This window comes from Hemibagrus wyckioides, linkage group LG24 (assembly GCF_019097595.1).
Source record: "Hemibagrus wyckioides isolate EC202008001 linkage group LG24, SWU_Hwy_1.0, whole genome shotgun sequence".
In the NCBI taxonomy this organism is placed as follows: Eukaryota; Metazoa; Chordata; class Actinopteri; order Siluriformes; family Bagridae; genus Hemibagrus; species Hemibagrus wyckioides.
The window spans coordinates 9,631,063-9,657,842 of NC_080733.1; the positions used below are offsets into that span (position 1 = coordinate 9,631,063).

The window sequence follows — 26,780 nt, forward strand, 5'->3', positions numbered from 1 at the left end:
TGATGGTATAGTGCTGTCATGTCCATAACTATTTTCTCTGTCCTGCTTATAAACAAAGACAGCATTATGTGGCATGCTCATCATCCACAACAATCAGTCAACAGTGCAGACTACAAATTTCTCCATGAGAATAAATTGTATTTGAAAGGCTGGTAAGGATTTTTGTCTCACATTTGTTTCCATAGCTGCTTCCAGTGCTACAATTTTCATGCCCCCTTTCTTTCTTTTGTGCTTTAATGGGTTGCTGGACAAGTGAGCAGCCAAAGCTTTAGTTCAGGGGATAATTCATCACCATCATAGCTTCTCTATTTGTCCTGTGGAAAGTATAAGATAACAATTTCAAGGACATCTGTCTCTGTGGCACTATCACATGTTTAACCTCTGAGCTTCTCTGAAACAGGTTATTAGCGCATTCTTACAGTCTTAAGGCGCGCCAGAATACTATCCAAATCATATATTAGTGTTTGCTGAATTCTCAGTCCCCTTGGTTTATACTAATGAGATTGCTCCTGTAACAGCTCATGCACAAAGAGTTGTATGTGGGACAAAATCTAAGCCTAATAATAAAAAGATAAATAATATAATTATGCAACATTGCACAAGCGAGAGTGCAGTGATTCTAAATATTGGTGTAGCTTTGATTCTGTGTAGAGACAAGTGTAACTGTTATACACAACAGTGCTATAAACAAGAAATTAATATTGAGTTAGTGATATTTTAGACTCAAATGTTTGAGTTAGGAACATTTTATTTTTGCTGTCCTAGCTGAATGCACATCCAATAAAATTGGCTTCCCTTCATGGCTTTCATAGTTTATGTCAAAACATATGTTTATGTCGCTTACAATACTGTAGTAACCGTTTGAAGCAACTAGGAAGTGGTATTTTATGTGGTGAGCACAGACACAAACAGTGAAACATCCCACTGTTCGACCAATGAAATTAGTGGACTGGAATTAACCGTTGTACAATGGTTGATATGGGAAAGCTTTCGTAAGGAAACATTTATGAGACTTGAGAGAGAGCATTTTTATTGTCTTATTAACTTCACAAAAAAAGAAGAGAAAAAAAGAGTAGCTAGCTAGGGAACGACAGTTTATGCACTGTATAGCCAACAGTTCTGTGAACACCTGACCATCATACCTATATGTGCGTCTTCCTGAGAAACTGTTAGAACAAAGTCGTAGTGTACAATTGTCTATAAAGTTTCCATGTGCTGTAGCAACAGTATTTGCCTTCAATTTGAACTCGCAGGCCTAGCTGAAATATGTTGCAGCATGACAAGGCTCCTGTGCACAAAGCGAGGTCCATAAAGACATTGTTTGCTAAGGTTGGAGTGAAAAAACACAAGTAGCCTACACAGAGCCCTGACCTCAACCCCAATGAAGACATCTGGGATGAATTGCAATAACAGCTGCACCACAAGCCTCCTCACTCAAACTCACTCATCAGTGCTCTTATACCTGAATGAGCAAAAAAGCCCTTCAGCTACACTCCAAAGTCTAGTGGAAAGCTTTCCCAAAAGAGTCTGGAGGTTATTATTACAGGAACGTGTGAACAGCTTTGGATTAGGATGTTCAATAAGCACATATAGGAGTGATGGTCAGGTGACCATATAGTTTAAGTGATAACAGAAACTAATTTGTCTTAGAAACATTCCACAGCATTAAATGTAACTGTAAATTGTCAAGTAAATTGTAAATTGTGTGTGTTGCTTCAATGAAACTACACTAAAATATACATGGGGATTTATTAAAAAGTAAAATTATTGGCACATTGCTGTGGAAGAGAAATAAAACACTGCCACACTATCATTTTCCTAAAACTGCAAGGGACGATATCTGTTGGTTTGTTTATTAACCGAGGAAGCTATGGCCCTCACTTGATTAATCTTGCTTTTCTGGAGTACATTATCAATGCAATGCTCTTGTAGTACCTTCTTGCAGTACAGCACTTAGTCATGTTTACAACAAACTAAGGTGTGATGTAATTAAATGCCCCTTTCTGAGTGTTGAAAGTGTTGGTGAATACAGCCAGGGAAAAGCTTCATCCTGGCAGCATGACTGCTGCAGCCACCCAGCAATCCTCCAGCCAGAAAGGCTCTTCTGAATGCACAGTAGAGAGTGTAATCTCTAGCACACACTCAGAGAGACACCAACAGATGGTTTTTAAACTGACTGACTGTAGTTGAAATTGGGATCGGGAAATGGCCAAATTGCCCCAGCTGCATGGAGAGATGTGAAAGATAGGGGTAAGTTCCTAAAGTAATTCAGCGTTCAGTTCTAGCCAGCAGAAGCCAAGATTGAGAATTTGGAAGCTATAGAGCATACTCCCTCAACGTGCAGGCGTTAATCTGCAGAGAAATCCGTGTGGCTGGATACACACTCCATTTATAAAAATGCTATATATCATATCAGATAGAATGGAGCATTGTGAGTTGAAATTTAGGAGAATTTAGGAGAATTCAGCTGCTTAGGAAAACTGAATCGTGTCTCTTCTTTCTCCGCAGGGACGGACCACAGGAGAACGCACGAAAGCTTGGTGTGTTTACAGACGGTGAGCCAAATGACCCACCCAGCAGCACATCCAATCAGATCCTCATTCGGTTCCGAAGCAACTCAGAAAAAGGCGGACTTTTCAAAATCAACTACCAAGGTATTTCATCATTCCTACTTTCACATTAAAGCAGACTTCTTCTTTTTTCAATGCATTTACACTGTAGCTTTTTCTCCCTTGCTTTCATTCCAGCCTACAGACTCCAGTTCTGCTTACCCCCTCCCATCATCCCCAATGCAGAAATCCTGATGGCCAGCAAAGAGTTCAAAATAGGTTAGTGCTCATCTCTTTCTCATCCAGACCATAATATTAAGGGTGCCAGGCTTGAGCATGTGAGGCATATGAGTGTGTGGCCTTTGCCAATGTACGCAGAACATTTTGAACATAGAAGCAGACTGCCAGTTCATTTTCAGGCTTGAGCGCCTCTCATTAATAATGTTCCCAGAATAGCAGAAGCAGCCACACACACACACTCACGCACACACACACCTCCCTCAGCACTAACACACTCCCTCCTCCAGAACTCACTTTGAGGAGGAAAAGCTGCTTCACCGCCAACACAACAAATCCCAGAGGGCTGTGCTGATATGCTGATTCATTGCCAGAGCTGGCAAATTGGTTCATACCGAATTCAAAACAGGAGATCTCATTGTGTTGCTTAAAACAGCATGATTATCCTATATTTCTTCATTTCTTTTTTTTTTTCTATTCTCTGATTTTGGTAATAAGCCTGATTTTGATTATCCCAGTTGCACAGAATGCACTTATTGAGTAAAATGGAGCATTATGCATAGACGTTTCATTAGATGACAATTATTTATGCTGAGAGGATAACTGTTTCATAGGAGTTTGTTGACGACTGGCATTGTGTTTAATGCTTCAGAATTGACTTACACAATAGTTCACTAGTCTTTGAGTTTTTTCTTAGTTTCTTGAAACAACGTTTTGATGAACCACGTGTGTATTATAACAAATGAATACAATTAATTAAAATATTAAAGACAAAACCGATATATATATATATATATATATATTATTTATTTAGATATTTATTTATTTATTTTCATATGAAATTTATTCACTCATTCATCTTTCATTATCCTCTTTATCCTTGTCAGTAACATGGTGAATCAGAATCCTATGCTGGGAACACTGAGCATGACACCTGAGCATTAACCCGAGCTCAGGATCACCCAAGCTGTAAGGCAAAAATTCTACTTATGTGCCACTTAATATGCAAAGTGACATACTTTTATCCTTTTTGTTCTATTTGCATAATTAATGTGTTTTTTTTTACATAAAAGTTATCACTTCAACAAACATATTTTATTCTGACTAAAGAAAGAATAAGACTGTAAGAGTGGGGTACCAGATCATAACCCTGCTCTGACACAAACGGCTCGTGTAAGGGACTCTGTGGAAGGGCCGATGCAAATTCATCATGCAATCAGGACTCCGTGGAGGTTTAAACAGCATTCTATCTCTGGCACTAACTCGCTCTGATTCTCTGCTGTTTTGATCATTGATTATGCACTACATTAGCTTAATTCACTGCTTTAGAAAAGGCGGTCGTCTTAGTAGTAAACACACACACACACACATACACACACATGCACACACACTATTATCGTCTGTTAGCTAGTCTGTTATCATTTCCTGAATTAAACGATATATTATGAATATGCTGCTAAATCCATTCAATTTGTTTATGCATACAAATAGTGTAACAGACCCTGTGTATTATTTTCTCTTTCTGCTCTGTCACTGTTACTAATTTCATGCATAATCTCTATTCTGCAATCTCAGGTGAGGTTAGAATGAAAATTGTGCTGTGCTGTTTCCCTAATTACACTGCAGCACAGGCATGTCAAGTCTCCCTTTGTCCTTTTATCCCTCCTAGTATCCTTACGGTCATTATATCAGACAGTGATAGGAAATGCACTTCATTAAGCCTTGGGCAAGACAGAAATTACCGGTCATTGCTGCTGTTGATCTGTGCAGTCTGATCTATTTGTGGAGCTGATTGTCTATTAAGGGTGCCAGGCTTGCACTGAGATCCGAATCAAATTTCAAAGCCAGAATTTTAACACGTTTCATTTTCTCACTCTCTACAGGTGATATAGTGCGCTACAGATGTTTACCAGGGTACCACCTCAACGGGAACAGCATCTTAACCTGCCGTCTGGGCACGCACCTGGAGTTTGAAGGACCGCCACCTTCTTGTGATGGTAAGGGTTGGTGTTATATTTTTGAAACATTTTACAGTGCCTGTCTAGTCTTTTTGAGTAGTGTCTGAGGAGTCTGAGTAGACTACAAACACACTTCAGTGGTTTTCAAGAAGTGTTTAGAGAGTAAGGACATGTTGCTATCTTGAATGGACTGACCTGCCCAGTTACATGACCTTAACCCAGTTGAGCTGCAGGGCAGAGCAGCATCGAGAAATCTTCAGAAAATCTGTGAATGAATGTGTGCAGCAGTTCTAGTTACTGATGAGGTTCTTCTGATGAACATGCTTCTTCTTCTTCTTCTTCTTCTTCTTCTTCTTCTTCTTATTATTATTATTATTATTATTATTATTATTATTATTATTAGCATTATTTCTTGTGTCCTCTACATTTCAAAAAGGGAAGTGGTAGTTTAGTGGTTTAAGGTGTTAGACCATTGATTGGAAGGTTGAGAATTCAAATCCCAGGTCCTTCAAGCCGCCCCTGCTGGGCTCTTGAGCAAGACCCTTAATCCTCAATTGCTCAGTTGTATAAAATGAGATAAATTGTAAAACATTCTGGATATTCTTGTTTTTATGCAGAGTTTAAGTGCAGATAATGTGAGAACGTGTTGTATTTCATAATCAATATTTTAAAGAAGATTCAAAATAATACTATTTTCAGCATTAACAATCCAAATCTAAACACTTTACTATGATTACCGAGTCATTGTATTATTTTCGTTTTTTTCATCCTTTTCTGCTATCTCAGTAAAGTAGCATCAGCCACAGCACTGGTTGTACATGTAATTCAGTAGATGATGAGCGGAAAAATGATGTACTCACTCTGGAGCATTCATTCAAATGCCAATTTAGACTGCTTCTTCACAGTGGTGTAGCATGTCAGTAGAATAAGTTCTACTTAATTGAACAACAATTACTTTTTATGTATAAGAGTACTTGCATTCAGTGTCATGACCGTGCACACTTGAGTGTTCAGTGTTTAGAATTAGACGGTTGTTTTCTCACTTAGTCTTTTGTCAACTGGCTTCGGTTGTCCGAAGCACACCAAATAAGCCTGAATTATTTATAGGAAGCACTCATGAATAATTCAGATTAATTAATGGAGGATTGCTGTGAAGTCCATTTTTTTTTAAATGTATGGATTACTGTATGTGATTCAGCATCAATTTATTCTCATAAGATGAACTAGTAAGCTGTTTTTAGATAGATTTATAAATCTTTAAGATGCAAGGGTTTTTTTTTTGCCAACTAAATTATGACTTGTGTGACAAGAACTTGAAATAAATCTATAAAAAGTCTTTAAAATATAAATTGTACAATATTACTGTGTTTGTTAGGGCATTTGGTTCCCACTAAGATATAAAAACATGCCCATAGACACACACAGACACATATATATATATATATATATATATATATATATATATACACTCACACACACACACACAGTTTCTCTTCCTGTGGTTGTTCTCATTCAGCATGTGCATGAACAGTGATTGGTCTTTTCTGTTTATTGACAGTGCATCGTAGGAAAGATTGCAGCTGTTTTTTCAGGCTTTGATGAAGGTCTACATAAGAGACACAGCCTAATAAATGCAAATGAATTGTTATCACTTCTAGCATAGGCAGGTATTACAAGGACCAAAGGGTGGAAGGGATCAGGAGAATGAGAGAGAAGAGAGAAGGAGTGTAGGAGTGCCTGATTTGCTTTTCTTTAGTGCAGTCTCAAACATGACCCTCTCACCCTTCCCTCCAGAGAGCTGGGTTTAAACTTGAGGAATTCTTCTTATCATTAATTAGGGGATAGTGACAGCTAATCACGCCAGCTATGTGAATAGGGCTTTATATCGAAGGGCATCATGGCCATGTGACACACATTCTATTCAGTTGTCAGACACTCTATAAAGGCAATGTTTCATCAGAGCAGGAGGGATATAGTGAATATAAATGTTATAATGTTTTCAGAGACTCTTCAGCTCACGGTTTGGTTGCTGAAAGAATTTTAGGGTACAGAGTATATTGAATTTCAGTTGTTGTTAGTTTTTTGAAGCATTGACAAAAAAGCATATAAAAGAAGATTGCTCAGTCTACCAAGCTAAGTCATATGGTTTTAGAAAAGGTCTAGACAAACAGGAAAAAGGCTACTACACAAACAGAAAGGGAGTAGGAGAGTAGAAACAGGAAGGGGGTGAGAGGAGAAAGAGGCACAGCTCATTGAAATGCAAGAGATAGCCAGGCTGCAGCTGCCCCCATATCACGCTCCACAGTGTCTCACTGTACACTCTCATCATTCTCCTGATTTCTCATCTTCCTCCAGGTCATCAGTGCTTTCCGTTTGCTATCTCTGCTTAACAGAAAGGACCTCCACTTTTACTGACACATAGTACACACACACAAAAAGCCCCAGATACCTGTATCTTCCAAAGAAACCTTGGAAATGCATTGTGCAAAGTAAAGCATTGTGCAAAGTCCAGAGGATAGGATTGTGAATTAACATTGCTTGAATGTTTCTGAATTGCATTCTATGCAGCTGTGCCACCTATGAGCATTGCAGTCACACTGACGCTGAGGTTTTCCCATGCAAACTCCCCCCAAATGTCTCCAGACTCATGGATTGGTGTTCAACTGAGCAGCAAAGCAGTGCTAGCCGTCACACTGCCATGGCAACGGAGGAAAAAAGTGGAATGCTTAAGGCTTGCCAGGTTTTGTCTTAAATTCAGGCCAAATCTGCTGAAGACAAATCATAACTGCAGATGGCTACATAGAGAGCTACGATGGATAAACGGGGAGATTTTTAATAATGCTGACATTATTTAATTAACATTAACAAGCCACAGTAACACCTCTAACTAATGTTAAGTAACTAAAAAAGCAATTCAGCATGAGTATTATTATTTTAATGCTACTTTGGTTAAATAGATACACCTGCATTGACTGCTTATTCAATCCATAGCTAACAAATAAGCCCACATAACAAAAAATTAATTACTAACTGCTGATTGTTAACTGAACCTTGGTCTCTAATTATAAATATTGGGACTTTTTTACGTTTTTCAGTTCAGTGCTTCGGTTCTGAATTTTGTGTTAACAACCACAGACATACATATTAATTATATGCCAATTTATGTGGTTTGTATTGCTGTGTGTGTGTGTGTGTGTGTGTATGTGTGTGTGTGTGTGTGTGTGTGTGAATTAGTTTTTCCCCCTTTGCCATCACATACACTACTCAGAGCTTAACATCTAGCTTATAGATAGTGTACCACAGAGCTAAAAGCCCCCCCTGTGGTGAAATCAATAGAAAGCAATCCATGCCACTGGTGCAGAAACCTCCAAAAATAAAGATGTGTTTAGTGAGGAGTTTGTTTGCTGCATGGTGTGTTCTACAATTTAATAAACCTTGTTAACCTGAATCACATATTTCCTTGAAGATGGCCGAACTCGCATGTGTAGATTTTATATTTAATACATGGCCATTGTGATGGTGAAAGTGGTATGTATTAACGTAGGGCTCTTGATAAAATGTCTGAATGGTGGAAACAGTTAGTTTTTAATGCTTAAACCTTAATAAATTGGTTTATGTGTATCAGTTGACTTTTTTAAGGTTTGTTTTGACTAGTGCCATGTTTTGACTAGTGCCAGATGAGACTCAGCTTATTTGAATTTGACACTGGGAGAATAAATGACTCCTGTCCATTCGTCTTTACATGCCCTGTTTGTGTTGTCAACTCTTTTTTTTCTCTGTCAACAGTTTTCAAATCAGAGATGACCCAAATGCTGACCCTTGCTTAGAGGAAAATGTTAATTAGCAGTCATCCTAGATGAGTTGTGCATGCAGTGAAGTCTAAAGGATGACCATTTTATGTTCCAAGAAATTTAATTTATTCTGTAATCAGAATATTAATACTATTATTATTATTAATACTGTTATCAAATCTCTACTATAGGCCAAGGTCATAACTGAATCATAATTTACAAATTATAATATCGGAGTCTTAATATGGTTTTCCAAATGAAAACAGTTTTCCAGCTGTAATCATTAGCATGAGATCCAATGAGTAGTCATTAGTGTACATGTTTTCTGTGTATTTTATGCAATACTGTGTCCATTGCTTATGTAATTCCTGGATTGCATCTAGTAAATTTTATGCGTAGTCACAACATCAGTGTCCACAGCACAGTTGAACTCATACAAACCTACGTATGTAGTAAATATTGTGGTTCTGAATCATGTGGCTGATGCTTACCTGAAAAACAGCTTTCTTTATGCAGAGATGGTGGGCAAGCATGAGCATTCATGTGCCACTATGATTATCTCTGTAATTTAATGAAACATTGTGCACATTTTATATCCCTTTGAGCTTCACAGAGGTTCATAGGCCTCTGTATTTTACTCTCATAAATGAAATGCGTCAAAGTAAATCAATGATTGTTCAGTTTGTACAATGTTAAATGTAACATATTTCTAAATTTAATTGTACTTCTATTTATTTATTTATTTATTTTTTATTACTTTTATTATTGTCTTATTTTACAATTAAGTACGACTTTTAAGATCACAGCAAAATATGGCTGATCTGCATCCACTCAAATGACATGAACAAATTAAGGGCAATCTAATGATTTATTAATTTAATTAGTGATTTATTTTTAATTAATATTTTATCAATCTATAATTTGGTTAACAGAGTTGTACTTTCAACACTTAATATCATTGAAAAAAACGGTGAGAAAAAGAACAGAAAAATGACCCAGATGACTTTTCTGGCTTCCTGTAATCTTCGGGAAATTCATAGATGCCGCTTCTTGTTGAACACGCGGGATATTTGGATTATTTCTATAGGGGGTGAATGTGTTCGGGTAATAGGCTTGAGTGAATGTTATTTTAAAAATTTATGATTTGCATTTCACCTTACAATGGCTGCCTCTTGGAAAAGAATATTTCAAGCAGGAGATGTTAAATTGATTCACACAGTAATACCAAAGTTATCAAAATGCTGTAAATGTGAAGGTGAAATCCAGTTATAATGTGCTGTTTTCTAACTGCTGTAGAGAGGTTTTATGGTTGTTTTAAGTTAATGTGACACAGGCAGTGAAGTACACATTACGCCTTGTTTTACATGCATATAGTTTTGCATATATTTTGCGAAAGAGAGAGAGAGAGACAGAGACAGAGAGAGATAGGTGTGTGTGTGTGTGTGTGTGTTTGTGTGAAATGTAATTTCAGTGGGAAGCAAATTGCACCCCAATCATGAACTCATCTGTATATTTATTTTTATAGACCTTGTATCCATGGCAAACTTTGCTAATTCTAGAACTAGGTACAGTCTGTCAAAATTGTCGGAATCTATTTATGCATAATTATGATGAGTATGAGAAGTCAAATGCTGCCATTTAAATATATATATATATATATATATATATATATATATATATATATATATATATATATATATATATATATATATATATATATATATATATAGATAGATAGATAGATAGATAGATAGATAGATAGATATTATACATATTTTATAAACCTCCTCATGCAGTCATGTGGACAGAAGGCTTGGGCTGTATGCACTATTCCATCCAGCGAAACAGGCTGTCTTTCTGTCAACATAAGTTCAGGTCTCTACCCTGAAACTTGATTCTGTGCAACATGCAAAGAATGGGGATTATTTGAAAGGATGATGCACAGGTCAGTGACTGGATTTAATGGAGCATTTAGTCTCTTCCCCTACTAAACTTATGAGATCAATATTTGTATTCCTTCATTACCCACATAAATAGATGAAAGGAATTAGTAGCCAGCATTCGACTCAATTTTACCCTAAACCTTTTCCAAACATGTGGATATCATAGCAGTAACCCAATCACACTCACACTATCCGCACTCTGCAGCTCCAGGAGATTTATTTAGAAAGTAAAGAAATGGAAAATCCATAGTTCATTTCCAAAATCCCGGTGTCATGAATATTTAATGGTAACATTTTTTCCAGCTTCTAGTTCGCTTCAGAGAATATAGTTTAGAGCCTCTGTGACAAGAGAAATGAGATGGAATATTAAAAACATTTCAGAGGTGAGGCTTTATCCTTCCATGTAGTTATTTATTCAGACAGCCACAGCGTAAATAAGAGAGATGCTAATACCAATGTGAAATAATGAGATCAGGCTCTGCATAAAGCCTGATCATTCAAAAGATAAATGTGGGAAAGTGTCATGGCCTCACAAGTACACTGAACAAGTGTCATGTCTGTACAGTACATTATAGTTTGGTGTGCTGCATGGAATGTAAGTAATAAAGCATGACAGATCATGTAGGAAAATAATCAATGATGGGATGGTATGATGCTGTTACCACCCCAAATTTATAGCACCACTTCCTGTGAAGTGTTTTATTACTCCTATAACAAAACAGTTGGCCATCAGTTATATTTTTCTTTACTTATAAAAGGATGACACATTGAGGTAAGTTCCTGTTATTACTATAGCTACTATAAAAAGGCCGTTCCTTCACTAGTCTCTCTCTATTCTCTTTCTCTCGCTCAGCTTGTCATGTTGCCAAGAAACTGCATTGCTTTCTGTCCTAAACATTTCCCTGCATCGGAAAAGATACAGCTTTTGATCTGACTTACAAAGCACTGATACTGGAGACTGATACTGGAAAAAGTTAATCATATCAATAATTAAGCGTGTTTTTTTTTTGCTTGTTTTTGTTCTTATCTGTTTACATGCTGCGTCCACTATGCAGGCCCTGTATATGTTATCACTATAGAAAAAAATAGATTTGAATAAGTGCATTAATATAATCCGTTCTGTGTTGTTACAGAAAAATAATCAATGATTTCTAACCAATCATGTCTCCCATTTCATCACAAGCCGAAGAAACTCATAAGAAAGTCCTCCACATTTGATATGTCAGTTAATCCTTTTCTGAAAGTATGTGTGGGAAGTTATGCACTTTTATAACTAAACAGGCTAATGGATAAATGAAGCATCAGTGCTCCAGACAGCGGGGAGACTTATTATACAGGCTGAGCAGTATTTTTTCACAGCGACTGCTGCACATATATATCCGACTTATGACTCCCAAAATGACTTGAGTTTAGCACCTGCAAAAGTTTATACCTTTTTAAAATTAAATATACTCAAACCTCAACACACACACTCTCTCTCTCTCTCTCTCTCACACACACACACACCTTGATGCAAACAGAGCTTGACATAAATTTGTCAAATATTATTTTCTTTTTTTCCACATCAGGGGTCTTGCTTTGAGAGCTAAAGTGGTGGAACTTAAACTGACTCTTAAGTTGTACAGAGGCTTGGCTGCTGGCTTTCTCATAATAACATTTAAAAAGAACTAATATTGCATTTATCTTCACAGTAGATCATTATTCAGCATCGATCCTTTCATCAATCTGCTCCTTGTGCTTTCCAAATCATTTAATAAAAGTGTTTTATTGCTACTTAAAATTAGACTGACAGTATCTAATCTCAATGGTCTAGACATCACTGATGACCTGCCTTTGTGACTATTGCCTTTGCAAGACTTGCAATTTGCATGTGTTTGTAAGTAATCTCTCTCTCTCTTTCTCTCTCTCTCTCTCTCTCTCTCTCACTCTCTGTCTCTTTGCTCCTCCCAGTCTTGTGTCCAATGAATGAGGTGCTGACGGCCTCGACAGGTGTGATTCTGAGTCAGTCCCCAGGCAGCGGCTTCCCACACTTTGAGTCCTGCTCCTGGGTCGTGAAAGTGGAGCCAGGCTACAACATCTCCTTCACTATTGAGTACTTCCAGACCAGCAGACAGTTTGATGAGCTTGAAATCTTTGATGGTGAGTGTATTGAGTGGGTTTCAATCCTATCACTAATGGTATATTCTTCTTCTTCTTCTTCTTCTTCTTCTTCATTTGCCAAAAGTCATGATTTTGAATTATGGAGGAAATCAGGTCATGTGTACAATAATAAAAGATATTTATTATGTTACAGGAAAATAATCATAAATAAGGGGTGGGGTAATATGAAAGCAATAAAAGCCATGTATCCTTATAGCACAGGCCACACACAGAGGTTTACCCACAATTACAATTTCTAATCTAAAAATCTACCAAACAGAACAATTTGTAGTTACATTTACTGTTAAGGAACATCTGCAAGACAAGACACTTTTCAGTTTATTATAACTGGTGCAGTCATGCCTTCATCAGTGTCTGTTTTTATCTCTTGAAGCCAATGAGACGCAACACAAATTCAAATCCAGCTTGTCAGAAATGCAGTCTACAAGAAAAAAGATCATCTGTCCTGAAAACGTCTTAAATAAGCAACTACCTAACCAAACATCATTAATCATATCAAAAATTACAGGTTTTCTTTTTAAATGTCATGACAATCTATGCAAACTGTTTATTTTAAGCCTTGTATTATGTGGCGCAACAGTCCCCATGTGTGAGCTGTTAGTATAGAAATAATGACTTTAAAAAAGCACATTAGTAGAATCCTTTTTTTAGAGAGAGAGAGAGAGAGATGTCATGTATTGAAACTCAGAGAAGGAAGTGCAGAGTCCGGCAGTTTATTAGGAAAATGGATATACTTTGTGTTACACAGAAGACACTTGGGATATTAAATGAACAAACTAATCAAGGGGTAAACTGAAAACAGGTGCAGGAAAAATAAGGACACATTTGGGAAACAACCAAAGACAAGAAATGGGCAGAGGTAGGACATGAATCAAAACAAACGCATGTGGCAATGAAAACAAAATTAACACATTAAAACATGAAAACACGCTGTAGCGCTGCAGGCTGCACAGCTTGGCTCACAGTGCTCGGTGCGAATGGGGGATTCTTGACAAGAGCCTATCAGAGCCTATTGTCAGAGTTAAGCTGTTACAGAAAACTAATCAACACCTTCGGATTCAAGAATTTAAAAGCTGGATACGTCTACTGTAAACATTTAATTACATATACTAGTTTTAGGTTGTTTCCAAAATACTGCTGGGTGACACATCCCACGTTATTGTGGTTGATTTAAATTTGCATCATATATCTTCACTGAATAAATTACCAAACATATTAGGTGAATCTGCCAAGTCGTTGCGTATTTCTGGTGTAGTTGTGTGTCTGTGATGCAAAAGAGACAGGTAGGAGAGATGCATGCTTTTTCACACAAGTCACACAATGACATCCAAACTTGAAAAGGCTGCGGAAATTGCTTTAGTCTGTAAGAATGGCGCAAGGGCAGCCAGTGGGTCATGGCCCACACTATGGGTCAAAATGCTTTCATTTAGGGTGAGATTAGAAAGTGGATTAGAGAGCCAACAGGTCAATGCACATACACAGAGGGTCAGCACATCATGGGCACCATTAACGCAAGAAAAGATCACTGTTTAGTGGCCAAAGAGGAAAAGATTCACAATCAACGTTCTTCTTTTCTTTGTTCCTGTCTTCTTTGATTGTATCAAATGTTAAAATGAATTGAGTTCATTTCTTCCAGTTTAGTGCTGCATGAGCTCTCTCATTGCAGTATTGCATAGTGCCTATAGCTTTTATCTTGCTTCTGAAGCAACTGAAATTGAATTTGATCCACTGGTTTTCTGTTCTTTTCTATTGTTACAAGTTTCCACATTTTAAGGATTTTATGGCTAATTAGACTTCAAAGCTATGAAATAACAACGGTCAAAAACATTACTGGAATTAAAATGTGGATGGAAGTGTGTACACATGGAGGCTTTTGTGCATTATTTCTTCAGCATTCTTCAGTATCTGATGTTATCCTCATCAGGGTCATAGTAGTGCCTGCATATTACACCAGACACATATTCATACACTCATTCTCTCCTAGAGGAAATTTTACACTGGTCAGAGCACCTACTTCATGTCTTTGGGAAATGGGAAGAAACCAGTTAACTCAAAGGAAACCTGAGAGACAGTAACCAAAAACTGAAAAGCTGTGAGGAAGCAAAAAGCTTGTTTGTGATATTTGTGCATTTGTGTCTATCAAAGTGTGTGAAACATGTCTGACAGTCTGCAGACAGGCCATGTAATAATGTTGAAGCTAATTTGTCTAAATGTCAGGTGTCATTATCAGACAGGGAGCAGAAATGTTTTAGTTTCATACAACCTAAAATTAAATTGTGTGCTGTAATTAATTTACTGTACATTTGGGTTAATAAGTGTCAACTGACTTCATTTCAAGAACCTGCATCTCCACCTTCTTATCTTACCTTTCTACCTCACTGTGAGCATTTGCACTGGTCCACTAATGTACAGTTAATGTGCATTGAATGTACTATTTGCAATTTAGAGTTTGCGCTGGTTTACTTTTATACACTATGATATTGCACTAGTTAATATTTCTTTTTGTTTACATCTTTTATATTTTTATGTTTAGGTTCTTTATATTTACCAATACACCAAGGCAAATTCCTTGGTACATGTAAAACCCACAGTACTCTGTAAAAAGCTAATTCTGATTCTGGAATGTTGAACCATCTTTTTCCCCCTTTTTCACTAATTTGTAGAATATGTGAGAGGAATGGTTTGAGGAAAATGACAAAAATCAAAAGGTTGACTTGGGCTCCAAATTCCCCACAGCTTAGTCCCATTGAGCATCTGTGTGATGTGCTGGACAAACAAGTCCAATCCATGTAGGCCCACCTTAAGCAACCTAGAAGACTTAAACAGTTTGACATGGGGATGAGCAAGATATCCAAATGCACACTGCAAATACCCCTCAGACTGAATGATCTGCACCTGAAATGCTCTTTGGTTTAAATAGCTTTTAAGTAAAGGATTTTGCACTGACGTCCGTTTTACATTAATTTCACAGATGTTTCTGTATTCAAGCCACACTGTGTGTGTGTGTGTGTGTTTGTGTGTGTGTGTGTGTGTGTGTGTGTGTGTGCGTGCCTGTGAGTGTGCTGTTTAAAACCTGACCAAGCATGAATGATCTATGAGCTGCGTTTCATACAGAAGCAAAAGTGAAGAAAGGGTAAAGGTAGAGTTAAGTGAGGCTCAATGAATTGTTGTGTCTGAACAGGAACACACTCTGTTTTAATGGCTGACAAAGCCTCTCAGCTGCTGTGTGTGTTTGCTTGGCATTTGGGCACAGTGTGGGCTGCACCTTAGGGGACCTGGAGTGCTTACCAGTGATTACAGCATTGTATATTACACAGAGCTGAGGAGATAGTGGCTTCCATCAAATAGTGCCAAATCTAACCTGCCAGAGAGGTCTAGTTCCAGCCATTTTAAACTTTACACACATAAGGCTAGTGGAAAATCCAGTGAAAGCTACGGACTGTGAGATGAACGTACCCTTGTAGACGATCTGATAAAGGTTTCTTGATGCTAGCTGTATAGGAGTGTATAATTTTCATTTGATTATTAAACTAATATATTAAAATGCACAGCTAAAGTTAGTGCAAATGCTTTTGCTTTGATGCTGCAAATGTCCAACATTTTCTGATTAGCTGACAGGTGTGTATTAATATAACAGGACACCGCTGAAGTACATCCAATTTTAATAAGAGTTCTAAATCACTGCACTTGATAATATTTTTTGAATTCAAATGGAACTCGTGAATTAGTGTTTTTGACTTCGCATTCAAGTGGTTATAGTCATTTAGTCATTAAAACATTGTTGTTAAGCAACAGGGAAGTATGAACACTGACAATAAAATACCTTATGATTGAGTCTAATGATTAAGCTAAATGGCACAAAGAAGTTAAGTCTTTTATATGTGGAAACATAACACAAGAGACAGAACAACACTTAAACTCAGCATTTCAAGATTGAAATGTAATACTGGTCACAAATATTAATAAGACTTTAGGCTAGGCTGTATTTATGGCATGTTATCACCTTCTCTATTTTATCATTTTGAAATGAGAAACTAAAACACATAACATACGTTTAATTGTGGTCACGGTACAATATATTGTCAAAAGTTTTGGGACGTCTGCCTTTACATGCACATGAATGTAATATAGAGTTGGCCCGCCCTTTACAGCTATAACAGCTTCAGCTCTTCTTGGAAGGCTTTCCACAAGGTTTAGGAGTGTGTTTATTTTTGACCATTCCTCTAGAAGCGCATTTGTGAGGTCAGGCACTGATGTTGGACGAGAAGGTCTGGCTCGCAGTCTCCACTCTAATTCATCCCAAAGGTGTTCTATCAGGTTGAGGTCAGGACTCTGTGCAGGCCAGTCAAGTTCCTCCACACCAAACTCTCTCATCCATGTCCTTATGTTGGAACAGGAAGGGGTCATCCCCAAACTGTTTTCACAAAGTTGGGAGCATGAAATTGTCCATGTTTTCGTATGCTGAAGCATTAAGAGTTCCTTTCACTGGAACTAAGGGGCCTGGGCACAACCCCTGAAAAATAACACCTGAATTCTATGATTTAGAGGGGTGTCCCAAAAACCTTTGGTTATATAGCGTATAAGCAAATTTATACCACAGTGCTGTCCAGTTCTCACATCTGAAAATGTTATTTGACAACATAAACAAACATATAAGAATTGATACATAGGCTTTCTGTAAGAAGACATTTCTGTAATGTTTGTGGAAGGAGTCTAGAGCGTCAGAGCTTTTTAACAGTCAGTAGGTGTTCAGAACAGAAATCTTTGTGCTTTCTTTTTTTTTTCAGTAACAAGGCAGGCATGCGTTTACTGTTTTCCTTTCCTTCCTTTCCTATGTCTTTTTTTGTCAGGAGAGATAATGAAAATGTTGCTATAACATACTAGTAACTAACTTATAAACTAACCTGAGTGAATATCCATGGATAAAAGGTATGATGTTCTTCATGTTGCAATTAATCTAAAATGGAATAGTTGTCCTTATCTTAATTATAAAACAAGGATAATTAAGAATAAAATATTTGATTCTTGCTATGATAGTAAAATAATTAATTTCAGAATTCACCACGTCATCAATTATTTTCTTATAACAGCACACCCCATTATGTTTTATTCTTTAGTAAACTTGTGCTGAAGTGTTCTATTGTATAAAATATATGTAATGGATTTAAACACTGGTCTGCTTCATGTTGTGGCATATCATTGGACATGATCTCAGACACAAAGTCTCTGATAGATTTCTTATTCTTAAAATTATGTTATGCTGAAAAATCAGGAGAAATACATTGCAAAAAGGTTGCTATTAATTTGCTATTATTAAGTGCAGATCGCTTGTGTCGTAATCAAATCCATTTTTTTTCTTCAAAGGTCCTTCCAGACAGAGTCCTCTTCTCATCACGCTAAGCGGGAACTACTCGTCCCCACTGAGCATCACCAGCTCCTCCAATAAAGTCTACCTGCACTGGTCATTTGATCACACCTCCAGCCACAAAGGCTTTCGAATCCGCTACGGAGGTGAGCTACTGATGCTAATGATACTCGCTGCTAATGTAAATATCCATTTCAAATTCCCCACACTAGAGATTTAGTGATTGGTACTGGTGACAACCTGCTGAATCCTGTATGATGTATTGTTGTGTAAATATTTAAAACGTTTCCGTATGTTCCTTATCTTCAGAAGGCTGATGATTATCAGTTTGAGAAGGTTGACTAATCATCTGCTGCTCTCGCACAGTGGGACCAGTTCTCTCCTGCTGACAGCGTCTTTAGTTTTCTGCTCTCTTTTCATGCTTGATGGAGTTTTGATAGCCAGATCAGTGGCAGGCTGAGTTAGTGGCACCAGCATACAGGTTTGCATCCTCAATATGGACCGCCCTGCTGGAGTACCTTGGGAAGAAAACAGATGGCAAGACAGATTCTAAACTTTCTACTGTTTGCTTTAATAATCCATCTTTTATCTCCACAGGCTGGCTCTCCATCACCAGTTGTAGCGAGTTCCTAAACTCTGTCTAACTCAATACTCTTCCTTTTCTTTTCCTTTCTTTTCTTTTTTTTCGTGCCTTTACTTCCAATCATTCTTGGGCATTAATACATTTCATGTGGTGAGTGACTGACTGTGATTAGTGTTCGAGCTTTTTTCCTAAGGTGTTGAGAGGAAAGGTGAAAATGGAGAAGGGAGATTGATAGCTAGATAGATTTTGCTACCAACAGAGAAAAAAGGCATGAAGGTGACATTGAGATTTGTTTTCATTTTGATTTTATTGGACATAAGGCCTGAGGCGTTAGCGCTTTGCTTAGGTGAAGGAATAAGCCATGTCTGGATGTACAGCAAATGGAGAGGCTGAAGGCTGCCTTAAGCCTCTACTTTTACCAAACTGTCGGAGGCTGAGTGCCAGAGCCCCTCTCAGCTGCCTCTCTAAGTCCAGCAGCATATAGAGTCCTACAATTTTACCACTCCATGGGGAGTTTAACGTAATGTTGTACACTAGAGTTGTAATTTCGCAAATTGGCCCCATTTCCAAGATCCTACTCATTTTTGCTAATGGATGAGTGGCTCACTTGAGACCTTCCCATTTTCTGTCTTAACAGGGCAGTTTGTTGGAGAGCCACACCACTCATAAAACCTGAAGTAAAGCCTACTGTTTCATTTCTGTCACTTTTTTTTTGAGTGGAGAAATCTTCTCTTATTGTCTGTAGGATATAACAATTCTTCAGTCCCAGAAGTTATAGTCAGGTATAGCTTTATGTGTAGAATAAGAATTTTTATGGCATGCAACATGGTAATTGTATGTGATTGAATTGAGTAACATTAATACAAAGTTTTTGTGCATCCAACATGACTTGTCGTGTATTTTCGAAAGCCCTAAATAAAATCAAACACCAAATGTGCACCTGAGCATCTCACCAAAAATGCTGGTGTTTTGCAACAGCTACATTACCACTCTGCTATTCTACCATGCATGTTTTATTGGCCTAAATGTAATACTATATTTATAGTTTCCATCAGTGCCAACAAACATCCTCATGAGATTGAATGTGATTGTTTTGACTTAATACTATGCAAATTTATTATGCTAACATGCTAACAGTAATTAGAAATTGGTTTAAATTATGTATATATATATATATATATATATATATATATATGTGTGTGTGTGTGTGTGTGTGTCTGTAAACTACTAGTATTTTTTAATTAAACTGACCATATTTTCCTTTTTTCAGTGTAGCAGGGATTTTAAATGTAATAGATTGGATAACTTTGCCCACTTCCTGTCTTATGTATAATAACATAATAACAGTTATGTATAATATAATTCCTTCCATCTAATAATGCTTTAATTGTTGACTCCATCCATCTGATTTGCAGGTTAAAGAATTTTACAATCTAATGTTATTGTTCAGTTACTGAGTAGAATAGACTGAGCAAGTCATCATGAGAGACGGACCTGTCATAGGGTTTTGGGTGTTAAAAGGATAAAACTGTACACTTTTTCATCAAATATCATCTTGTTGTTTTTTGTGTGTGTATCTGTATCTGTTACAGCCGCCTACTGCAGTACCCCTAACCCTCCAGTGAATGGCTCGGTGCACAGCCAGACAGGCACGAAGCTGGGCAGTACATTACGCTTCAGCTGTGACCAGGGCTTCCGCTTGATTGGCCAGAGCAGTGCCACTTGCACACGCACCTCAGAGGGCATCTACCAATGGAATGCTCCTGTACCCCTCTGCCAAGGTGAGTGGATCCTATTCACCCAGATTCTTTAGTTGTGATACCCAGGTTATTTATTTATGATTATTTAGACTTATTCTCTTTGTCTTTGAATTCCATTCACTGTTTAAATCTAACAAAAGTGTAGTTTTGTTTCCCATATTTGTGGCTTATGCTCTTTTGTCTATGGTGAGGAAGCAATCATGAGATATTTCACCTTAGATTGTCACTGTAGTGATTTAGAATAATAGATTTAGTGCACACACCTGTCTTTTTCTGAGAGAGAGAAAGAGAGTGATGTAAGGCAGGCGAAATGAGGCAGGGATAATTCTTCTTTGTCCCGCTTTACAACACAGCAACTGGGAACAGCAGGTGCTTAAAATCTCTATACAGGTGTAATCTCACTTTTGGATTAAACTCATCACTATCCAACTGCCACCTACTCCTGCTTGTACTGACATGATACTTTATAACCTGTCTGTGTACTATGTGTGTGCGTCTGCAAAAACCTAGATATAATTCAATACAACTATATCCATCCCATAACTGAATTATGGTATATTGTTTTAAAATCAAACACTAAACCTAAAGAAAAGATGACAACCAGTACCTGGAAAACACATACAATTGAAAGATAAGTCCAGTCCTGTCCCCACATCACTGTTTATGTACAGTTTTGAGAGTTTTGTACATCCTTCCTCTTTCCATGTGGGATTCCTCTTCGTTCTTCAGTTTTCTCATACCTCCCAAGAACTTGCCAGAAGGTGCATTGGCTGCTCTAACTTATTCTAGGTGTGACTGAGAGTTGATGGTGCTGTATGTGCTGCCCTGTCATGGACTGCTCTCCCATCCATGATGTATTCCTACTTAGTGGCTTCTCTTCCTAGAATAAGTTTCAGATCCACCTTAACCCTGACCATGATTAAGTGCTTACTGAAGATGAATTTATTTTAATTAATTAATTATTAAATAATGGTCTAAATTTCTAGGCATTTTGAAATCTAAAAACAAATTAGCGTAATTAATCTTTATTCACATCCACTAATATATACATAGAGTACAGTCACTGTGATGAGTAAACCATTTTGAAACAGGATCTTGTAAAACATTTGATCAAAACTTTTCAACAGAACAGTGCTGAATACTTTACACTTTGCTGAATAACATCACACAGCCCATTATAAACTGTCTACTTTCTACATTTTGATGCTATTAGAGTTGGCTGCTCACTTTGTCATATCTGATCATCTGCAATGTGCAGTAGAACCATGGTTGCTGCAGCAGACTGTATTAATATCTCTCCCTCTCTCTCTCTCTCTCTCTCTCTCTCTGTCTCAGTGGTATCATGTGGGATGCCCATGGCTCCAGTGAATGGCAGTGTGGTTGGTCAAGATTTCACTCTTGGTTTAAGAGTCACATTCAAATGTAATCCAGGTTTCCGGCTGGCCAACACCTTACCTGTATCACCTGTTTGTCAAGAGTCAGGGAGGTGGAGTCCTATGGAGACGCCACCCCGCTGCATACGTAAGCCTAAAATAGACAGCTGAAATGTCTGCAAGTTCTCATTTAATTAGTCTTAAAGCCAGAATTACAAAGCAGCCCTTTATATTTTATTAGCTAGTGCTTCCAGTGACAGATGTATAAAGTAAAGTTTGATGTGTGCCCTCCAGCTGTCACCTGCCCTGACATTGGCCACTCGGCAGTTGAACACGGGAGATGGAGGCTTATCTATGGCATGCAGAATCAGTATGAGGCCATGATGATGCTCACCTGTGACCCTGGGTATTTCTACAAGGGTCAAAGAGTCATACGTTGCCAGGCCAACAGCACTTGGGATTACCCTGAACCAAGACCTGCATGTGAAAGTGAGTGCTTTTATACTTTTGTGTTTGTAGTTTAGTAAAGTGCGTGTCTTAAAGATTCTGTAATGATAAATGATATCTAATGATAAAAGATCAAATCTTAATCTGTCTAAAAAAATCTCAGACACTGTCTGAAAACTATTATCATTATACGGAATATATGAATAATTTCAATTTCGGCCTACTCCAATTGAATACTACAAAGGTAGGATTACTTTATTAAAAATCACACTTTCTTTGATTCTTTGATTGCTTGCAAACATTAACACAATGTTTTTTCTTCTTCACCCAGTTATTTCTTGTGGAGACCTTGGAACTCCACCCAATGGAAATAAAATTGGTACCCTGACTGTATTTGGAGCAACAGCTATTTTCTCCTGTAACACAGGCTACACTCTGGTGGGCTCCAGGGTGAGAGAATGCATGGCCAATGGCTTGTGGAGTGGATCCGAGGTTCAGTGTCTTGGTAAGGCAGTGATGCTGTATCAAGCAACCGTTTTTATACTTTGAAACTAGGTTGTGCAAATTTTGTGGCAGTCAAAGTCAGCCATTGTTTTCATGTACTTGTTTCTCTCCTTAGCTGGACACTGTGGCTCTCCTGACCCCATAGTCAATGGACAGATAATTGGTGAGAACTATAATTATAGGGGCAGCGTGGTTTACCAGTGTAACCCTGGCTTCAGGCTCATTGGTGTTTCAGTGCGCATATGTGAGCAAGATCACCGCTGGTCTGGAAAACCACCTGTTTGTGTCCGTAAGTATTGCTTTAAAAATATACATATACAATATGTATTACAAGTTTAATGATATGTTTGATCAACAGTGTCTGCTGTCCATAACAAATGTTAGCATGCGGGTAATAAGGACACAAATCAGATATACAGTAATCCCCCGTTTATCACGAGGGTTACGTTCGAAAACCACCCATAATAAACGAAAATCCGCGATACATGGACGCCACCCCCAAATGCTTTTTTTTTATTATTATTGTTTAAGCTGTAAATGACCCGCCCACACGCAGAAAACATTCGCAAGCATATAGCGAAATGAATTTTGGATAATTCCTAGAAATATCACATTTATTCAGTGAGTACTGTATGTATGTATGTTCCTTGCCAGAAGCCTTAGAAGGTGCAGAGCGTTTGGGTGACCTAATAGGGCTTGCAGAATAACCGTGAAAAAAACAGTGTACACAGAACACTGAACAGAACACTCGGGACAGTGACACGCTAAGACATGGGATGCTGGAGAATTAAATTAAATGATTAAATGAATGGGGCATTTCGATTGGCCAGACTCATTCCTCCAGCCGTACTGTATTTTGATTTTCAGCAGCCCCGCACTGCGCTTTCCTAAACAACGCTACGTGTTCTTTGTCTCTTAAGTAAATACGCTGAACAGTATTTTATATTTTATTAACATTTTACTTTATTTTCATTAATGTTTATATTTTGTAATTAATAATTATATTTTTATTAATAAATTACAACATAATTATTCAATTTCAACATAAAAACAATTCACTATAAGGTTTGCGGATACCGTGATATACCGGGAAAATCCGCAAAAAAATTAGTTATGTTCCAAACAATAATCTGCGTTATACTGGGATGTTATTCAGCTACAGTCTTTATATTGGTATTTTGCAGCTATCACATGTGGACATCCAGGAAATCCTGCCAATGGTTTGACCCAGGGAACACACTTCAACCTCAATGATGTAGTTCACTTTGCCTGCAGTACCGGCTATGTCTTACAGGGGGCCATTAAGTCACATTGCCAGTCCAACGGGCAGTGGAGCAACTCCCTGCCCAGATGTAGAAGTGAGTACTATCAAGTTATTCAACCTCTTAAAAGTCTTTATTTTCTCATTCATATTATTAACATTCATATTATTTAGTACTTATATTATGAAATATTCAGAAAATGTAGTAAACCTAATAGAAAAGGAACGTAGTTACAAGAGTGAGGAAAGTCTGGATCGGCCGGTGGCTCCTGGAGATTAAGGTGTTTTCTTTCTTTGGGTGGTTCTTTGGATGTTTAAGGATTCTAGCTTTCTAAAAAGAGCTTGACCCTGACCAGGATAAAGAGGCATTATACCAAATGTTAAAAAGTTACTTATTTTGCTTAAATTGCTTTTCAGTTGTTTCGGTGGTGGTAATTTTATTCACGTTTATTTTCTTAAATGATTATTTGCTTTGTATATATCACTGATTCAGTCAAGTCAAGTCAAACAGTGCCATTATTGGTCATACACATGAAGTATTTTCATAAAAATGGTTATGTTACACATTTCTGGTACATCTTCATTGTTAGTGATACCATTTAGGAACATGAATGGTACATGTATTACTTACCTGCAGAATTACATAGGGATTCTTGTTCTTATTGGTGCTTCAGTCTTTAGCTGTTTGCTCAAAGGTGTGTTTTTGTGTTTTTTGAACACTACAGTGGTGAAGTGTGTGTCTCTGTGAATTCAAACTTTAAAGAGAATCAAGCAACACTGTACCTTTTGTTTCCAGCATTGCAGAGGGGAGTTTGGGCTTTTTTTTTCTCCAGGACATGCTACCAATAGACATTTTGCTTCAGAGCAGATACTGGCTGAGGGCAGATGGAGTAAAATGTAATGTTATGTCCTAGGAGTTTAGTTCAAGCATCATGCACATGCACTGGTTCCTTTCTGGGAATTCAGTTTTAGGTGTTATACATGATCTAAAATTATATCATGCCTATATTTTATGCCATACTGACCTGGTTAACTGTATTATTTGGAAGGATAGCAAATGAATGATATACTTAACTACAGAAATACTTAGGCACAGTAGCCTCCGGCTTTGGGAGAGAAATTATTTGAAAGGGAATTATCACTTGTAATAGAGAAGGACTCATAAGGCAATAATAAAACCAAGAATTGACAAAGTTTACCTGAAAATTACCTGACTTGACATATTAGTAAGGCATGGCACGTCAGAGCACAGAGTTTCTCTAAGATTAACAAAAAGGATTCAGATGTTTTGTCTAGAAGGTGTTACCCTGGATATACAGTGTGTGTGTGTGTGTGTGTGTGTGTGTACATGCTTACCATCACTGTTAATGATTTGACAACTGCAACTCAGTTTGTTACTTTAAATGAGCTCCACTGAGGATTGTGTAACTTGATAAAAGAGAACAATACATGCCACAAAATAAAATTAACAGGCAAATCCAGGAGAAACCAATGTAGAATACCTAAAAAAAAGTCAAGCTTTGTAATTTAATCTGTTATGTGGTGGTCTAAATTGGGCCAGTCTCAGTTGGGTTTGTTGGAGTTAGACCTGTAACTATTAAGGATATGCATATGACTGTGTTTATTTCATAAATTCGTATCATCCTTGAGTCAATAGTGGTGTCACAAGGGCATGCTTCACATACTTATGGAGTTGTGTGCTCATTACAGTTAGGTTTGGATGATGGTACTGTTGACTTTTGCAGAGACTCTCAAAAGCTGAGCTGCATTGTGGAAGTGGCAAGAAAATAAAGCAGAATATAAGATTATTTTAAATGGAAAACAGACTTGAAGAGTTCACTAAGTTTCTGACATAATCTGGAGTGGGTGGGTTTTACAGAGATTGGACCTTTGGGGTTTAGAGTGACAGCTAAATCACCTGGCTTTTATCTAACACATCAATTAAATACAAAAAACATGTCTTAGACTGTCTGATATATAATATATAGTAAACAATTTAAGATGCAGCTAATGGTAAGATTAGGTTATGTGGACGTAAGTGGAGGAACCTCTTCTGTTTTTGACTCAACCTCCCTGTGAGATAAACAACTAGATTTTCTGTCTGTCTACACTCAGTTCACTTTGAATGAACTTACTTAAATCATGAAAAGAATTTTCACGTAAATTAAAGACATTAATTAATGCATTAATGAATTTTGTTGGCCCAACATCATGTGCTTAGGTTCAGTCAACTTAATTAATTAGGTTTCATTTAACTTATTTACTACAGTTGGGTCCAACATAATTTAACAGTGTTGAATTAACATATTAAGGTTGATCCAACTTAAATGAATAAGGTTGGTACAACAAATTCAACAGTTGTAAATGACGTTGATCCAACCCAAGTAAATTTAGTTGGCACAACAGAATTGCCTAATGAATTTACATTTCTGGCATTTTAGCAGATGCCCTTATCCACAGCAACTTACATTTTTATCTCATTTTATACATTTGAGCAATTGAGGATTAAGGGCCTTGCTCAGGGGAACAGCAGTGGTAGCTTGGTGAACCTGGGATTCAAACTCACAACCTTCCAATTAACAGTTCAATACCTTAACCACTAAGCCAGCACCACTCCCAACTAAAGAGGCCATTTAATCACATGGAAATTCTTTCCATGATTTAATTAAGTTCATTCAAAGAGTAACTATAATGTAAAAATAAAGTAAATATATTTAAGTGAAACTATATGCAGCAGGGATCTTCAAAATCCAGACAGGCCAGCAGATTCAACTAATTACCAACTACAGTGGGTGTGTTTTTTTAAAGTGTTGGTGAATTCGAAACTGTGCTGGACAAAATAGTTTAAC

General features: G+C 37.4%; 1 protein-coding gene across 1 annotated transcript in view; it reads left to right on the top strand.

The window, feature by feature from the left end:
* The window catches only part of csmd2 (CUB and Sushi multiple domains 2), a 287,362-nt gene that overhangs the window by 226,720 nt on the left and 33,862 nt on the right, over positions 1-26,780 (top strand). The window contains exons 44-54 of the mRNA XM_058378138.1: positions 2,509-2,654; positions 2,748-2,828; positions 4,670-4,783; positions 12,429-12,617; positions 18,003-18,149; positions 20,179-20,367; positions 21,682-21,867; positions 22,014-22,208; positions 22,498-22,671; positions 22,786-22,959; positions 23,855-24,028. Of these exons, the coding sequence (XP_058234121.1) occupies positions 2,509-2,654; positions 2,748-2,828; positions 4,670-4,783; positions 12,429-12,617; positions 18,003-18,149; positions 20,179-20,367; positions 21,682-21,867; positions 22,014-22,208; positions 22,498-22,671; positions 22,786-22,959; positions 23,855-24,028 (1,769 nt within the window). The remainder of the gene's footprint in view (positions 1-2,508; positions 2,655-2,747; positions 2,829-4,669; positions 4,784-12,428; positions 12,618-18,002; positions 18,150-20,178; positions 20,368-21,681; positions 21,868-22,013; positions 22,209-22,497; positions 22,672-22,785; positions 22,960-23,854; positions 24,029-26,780) is intronic.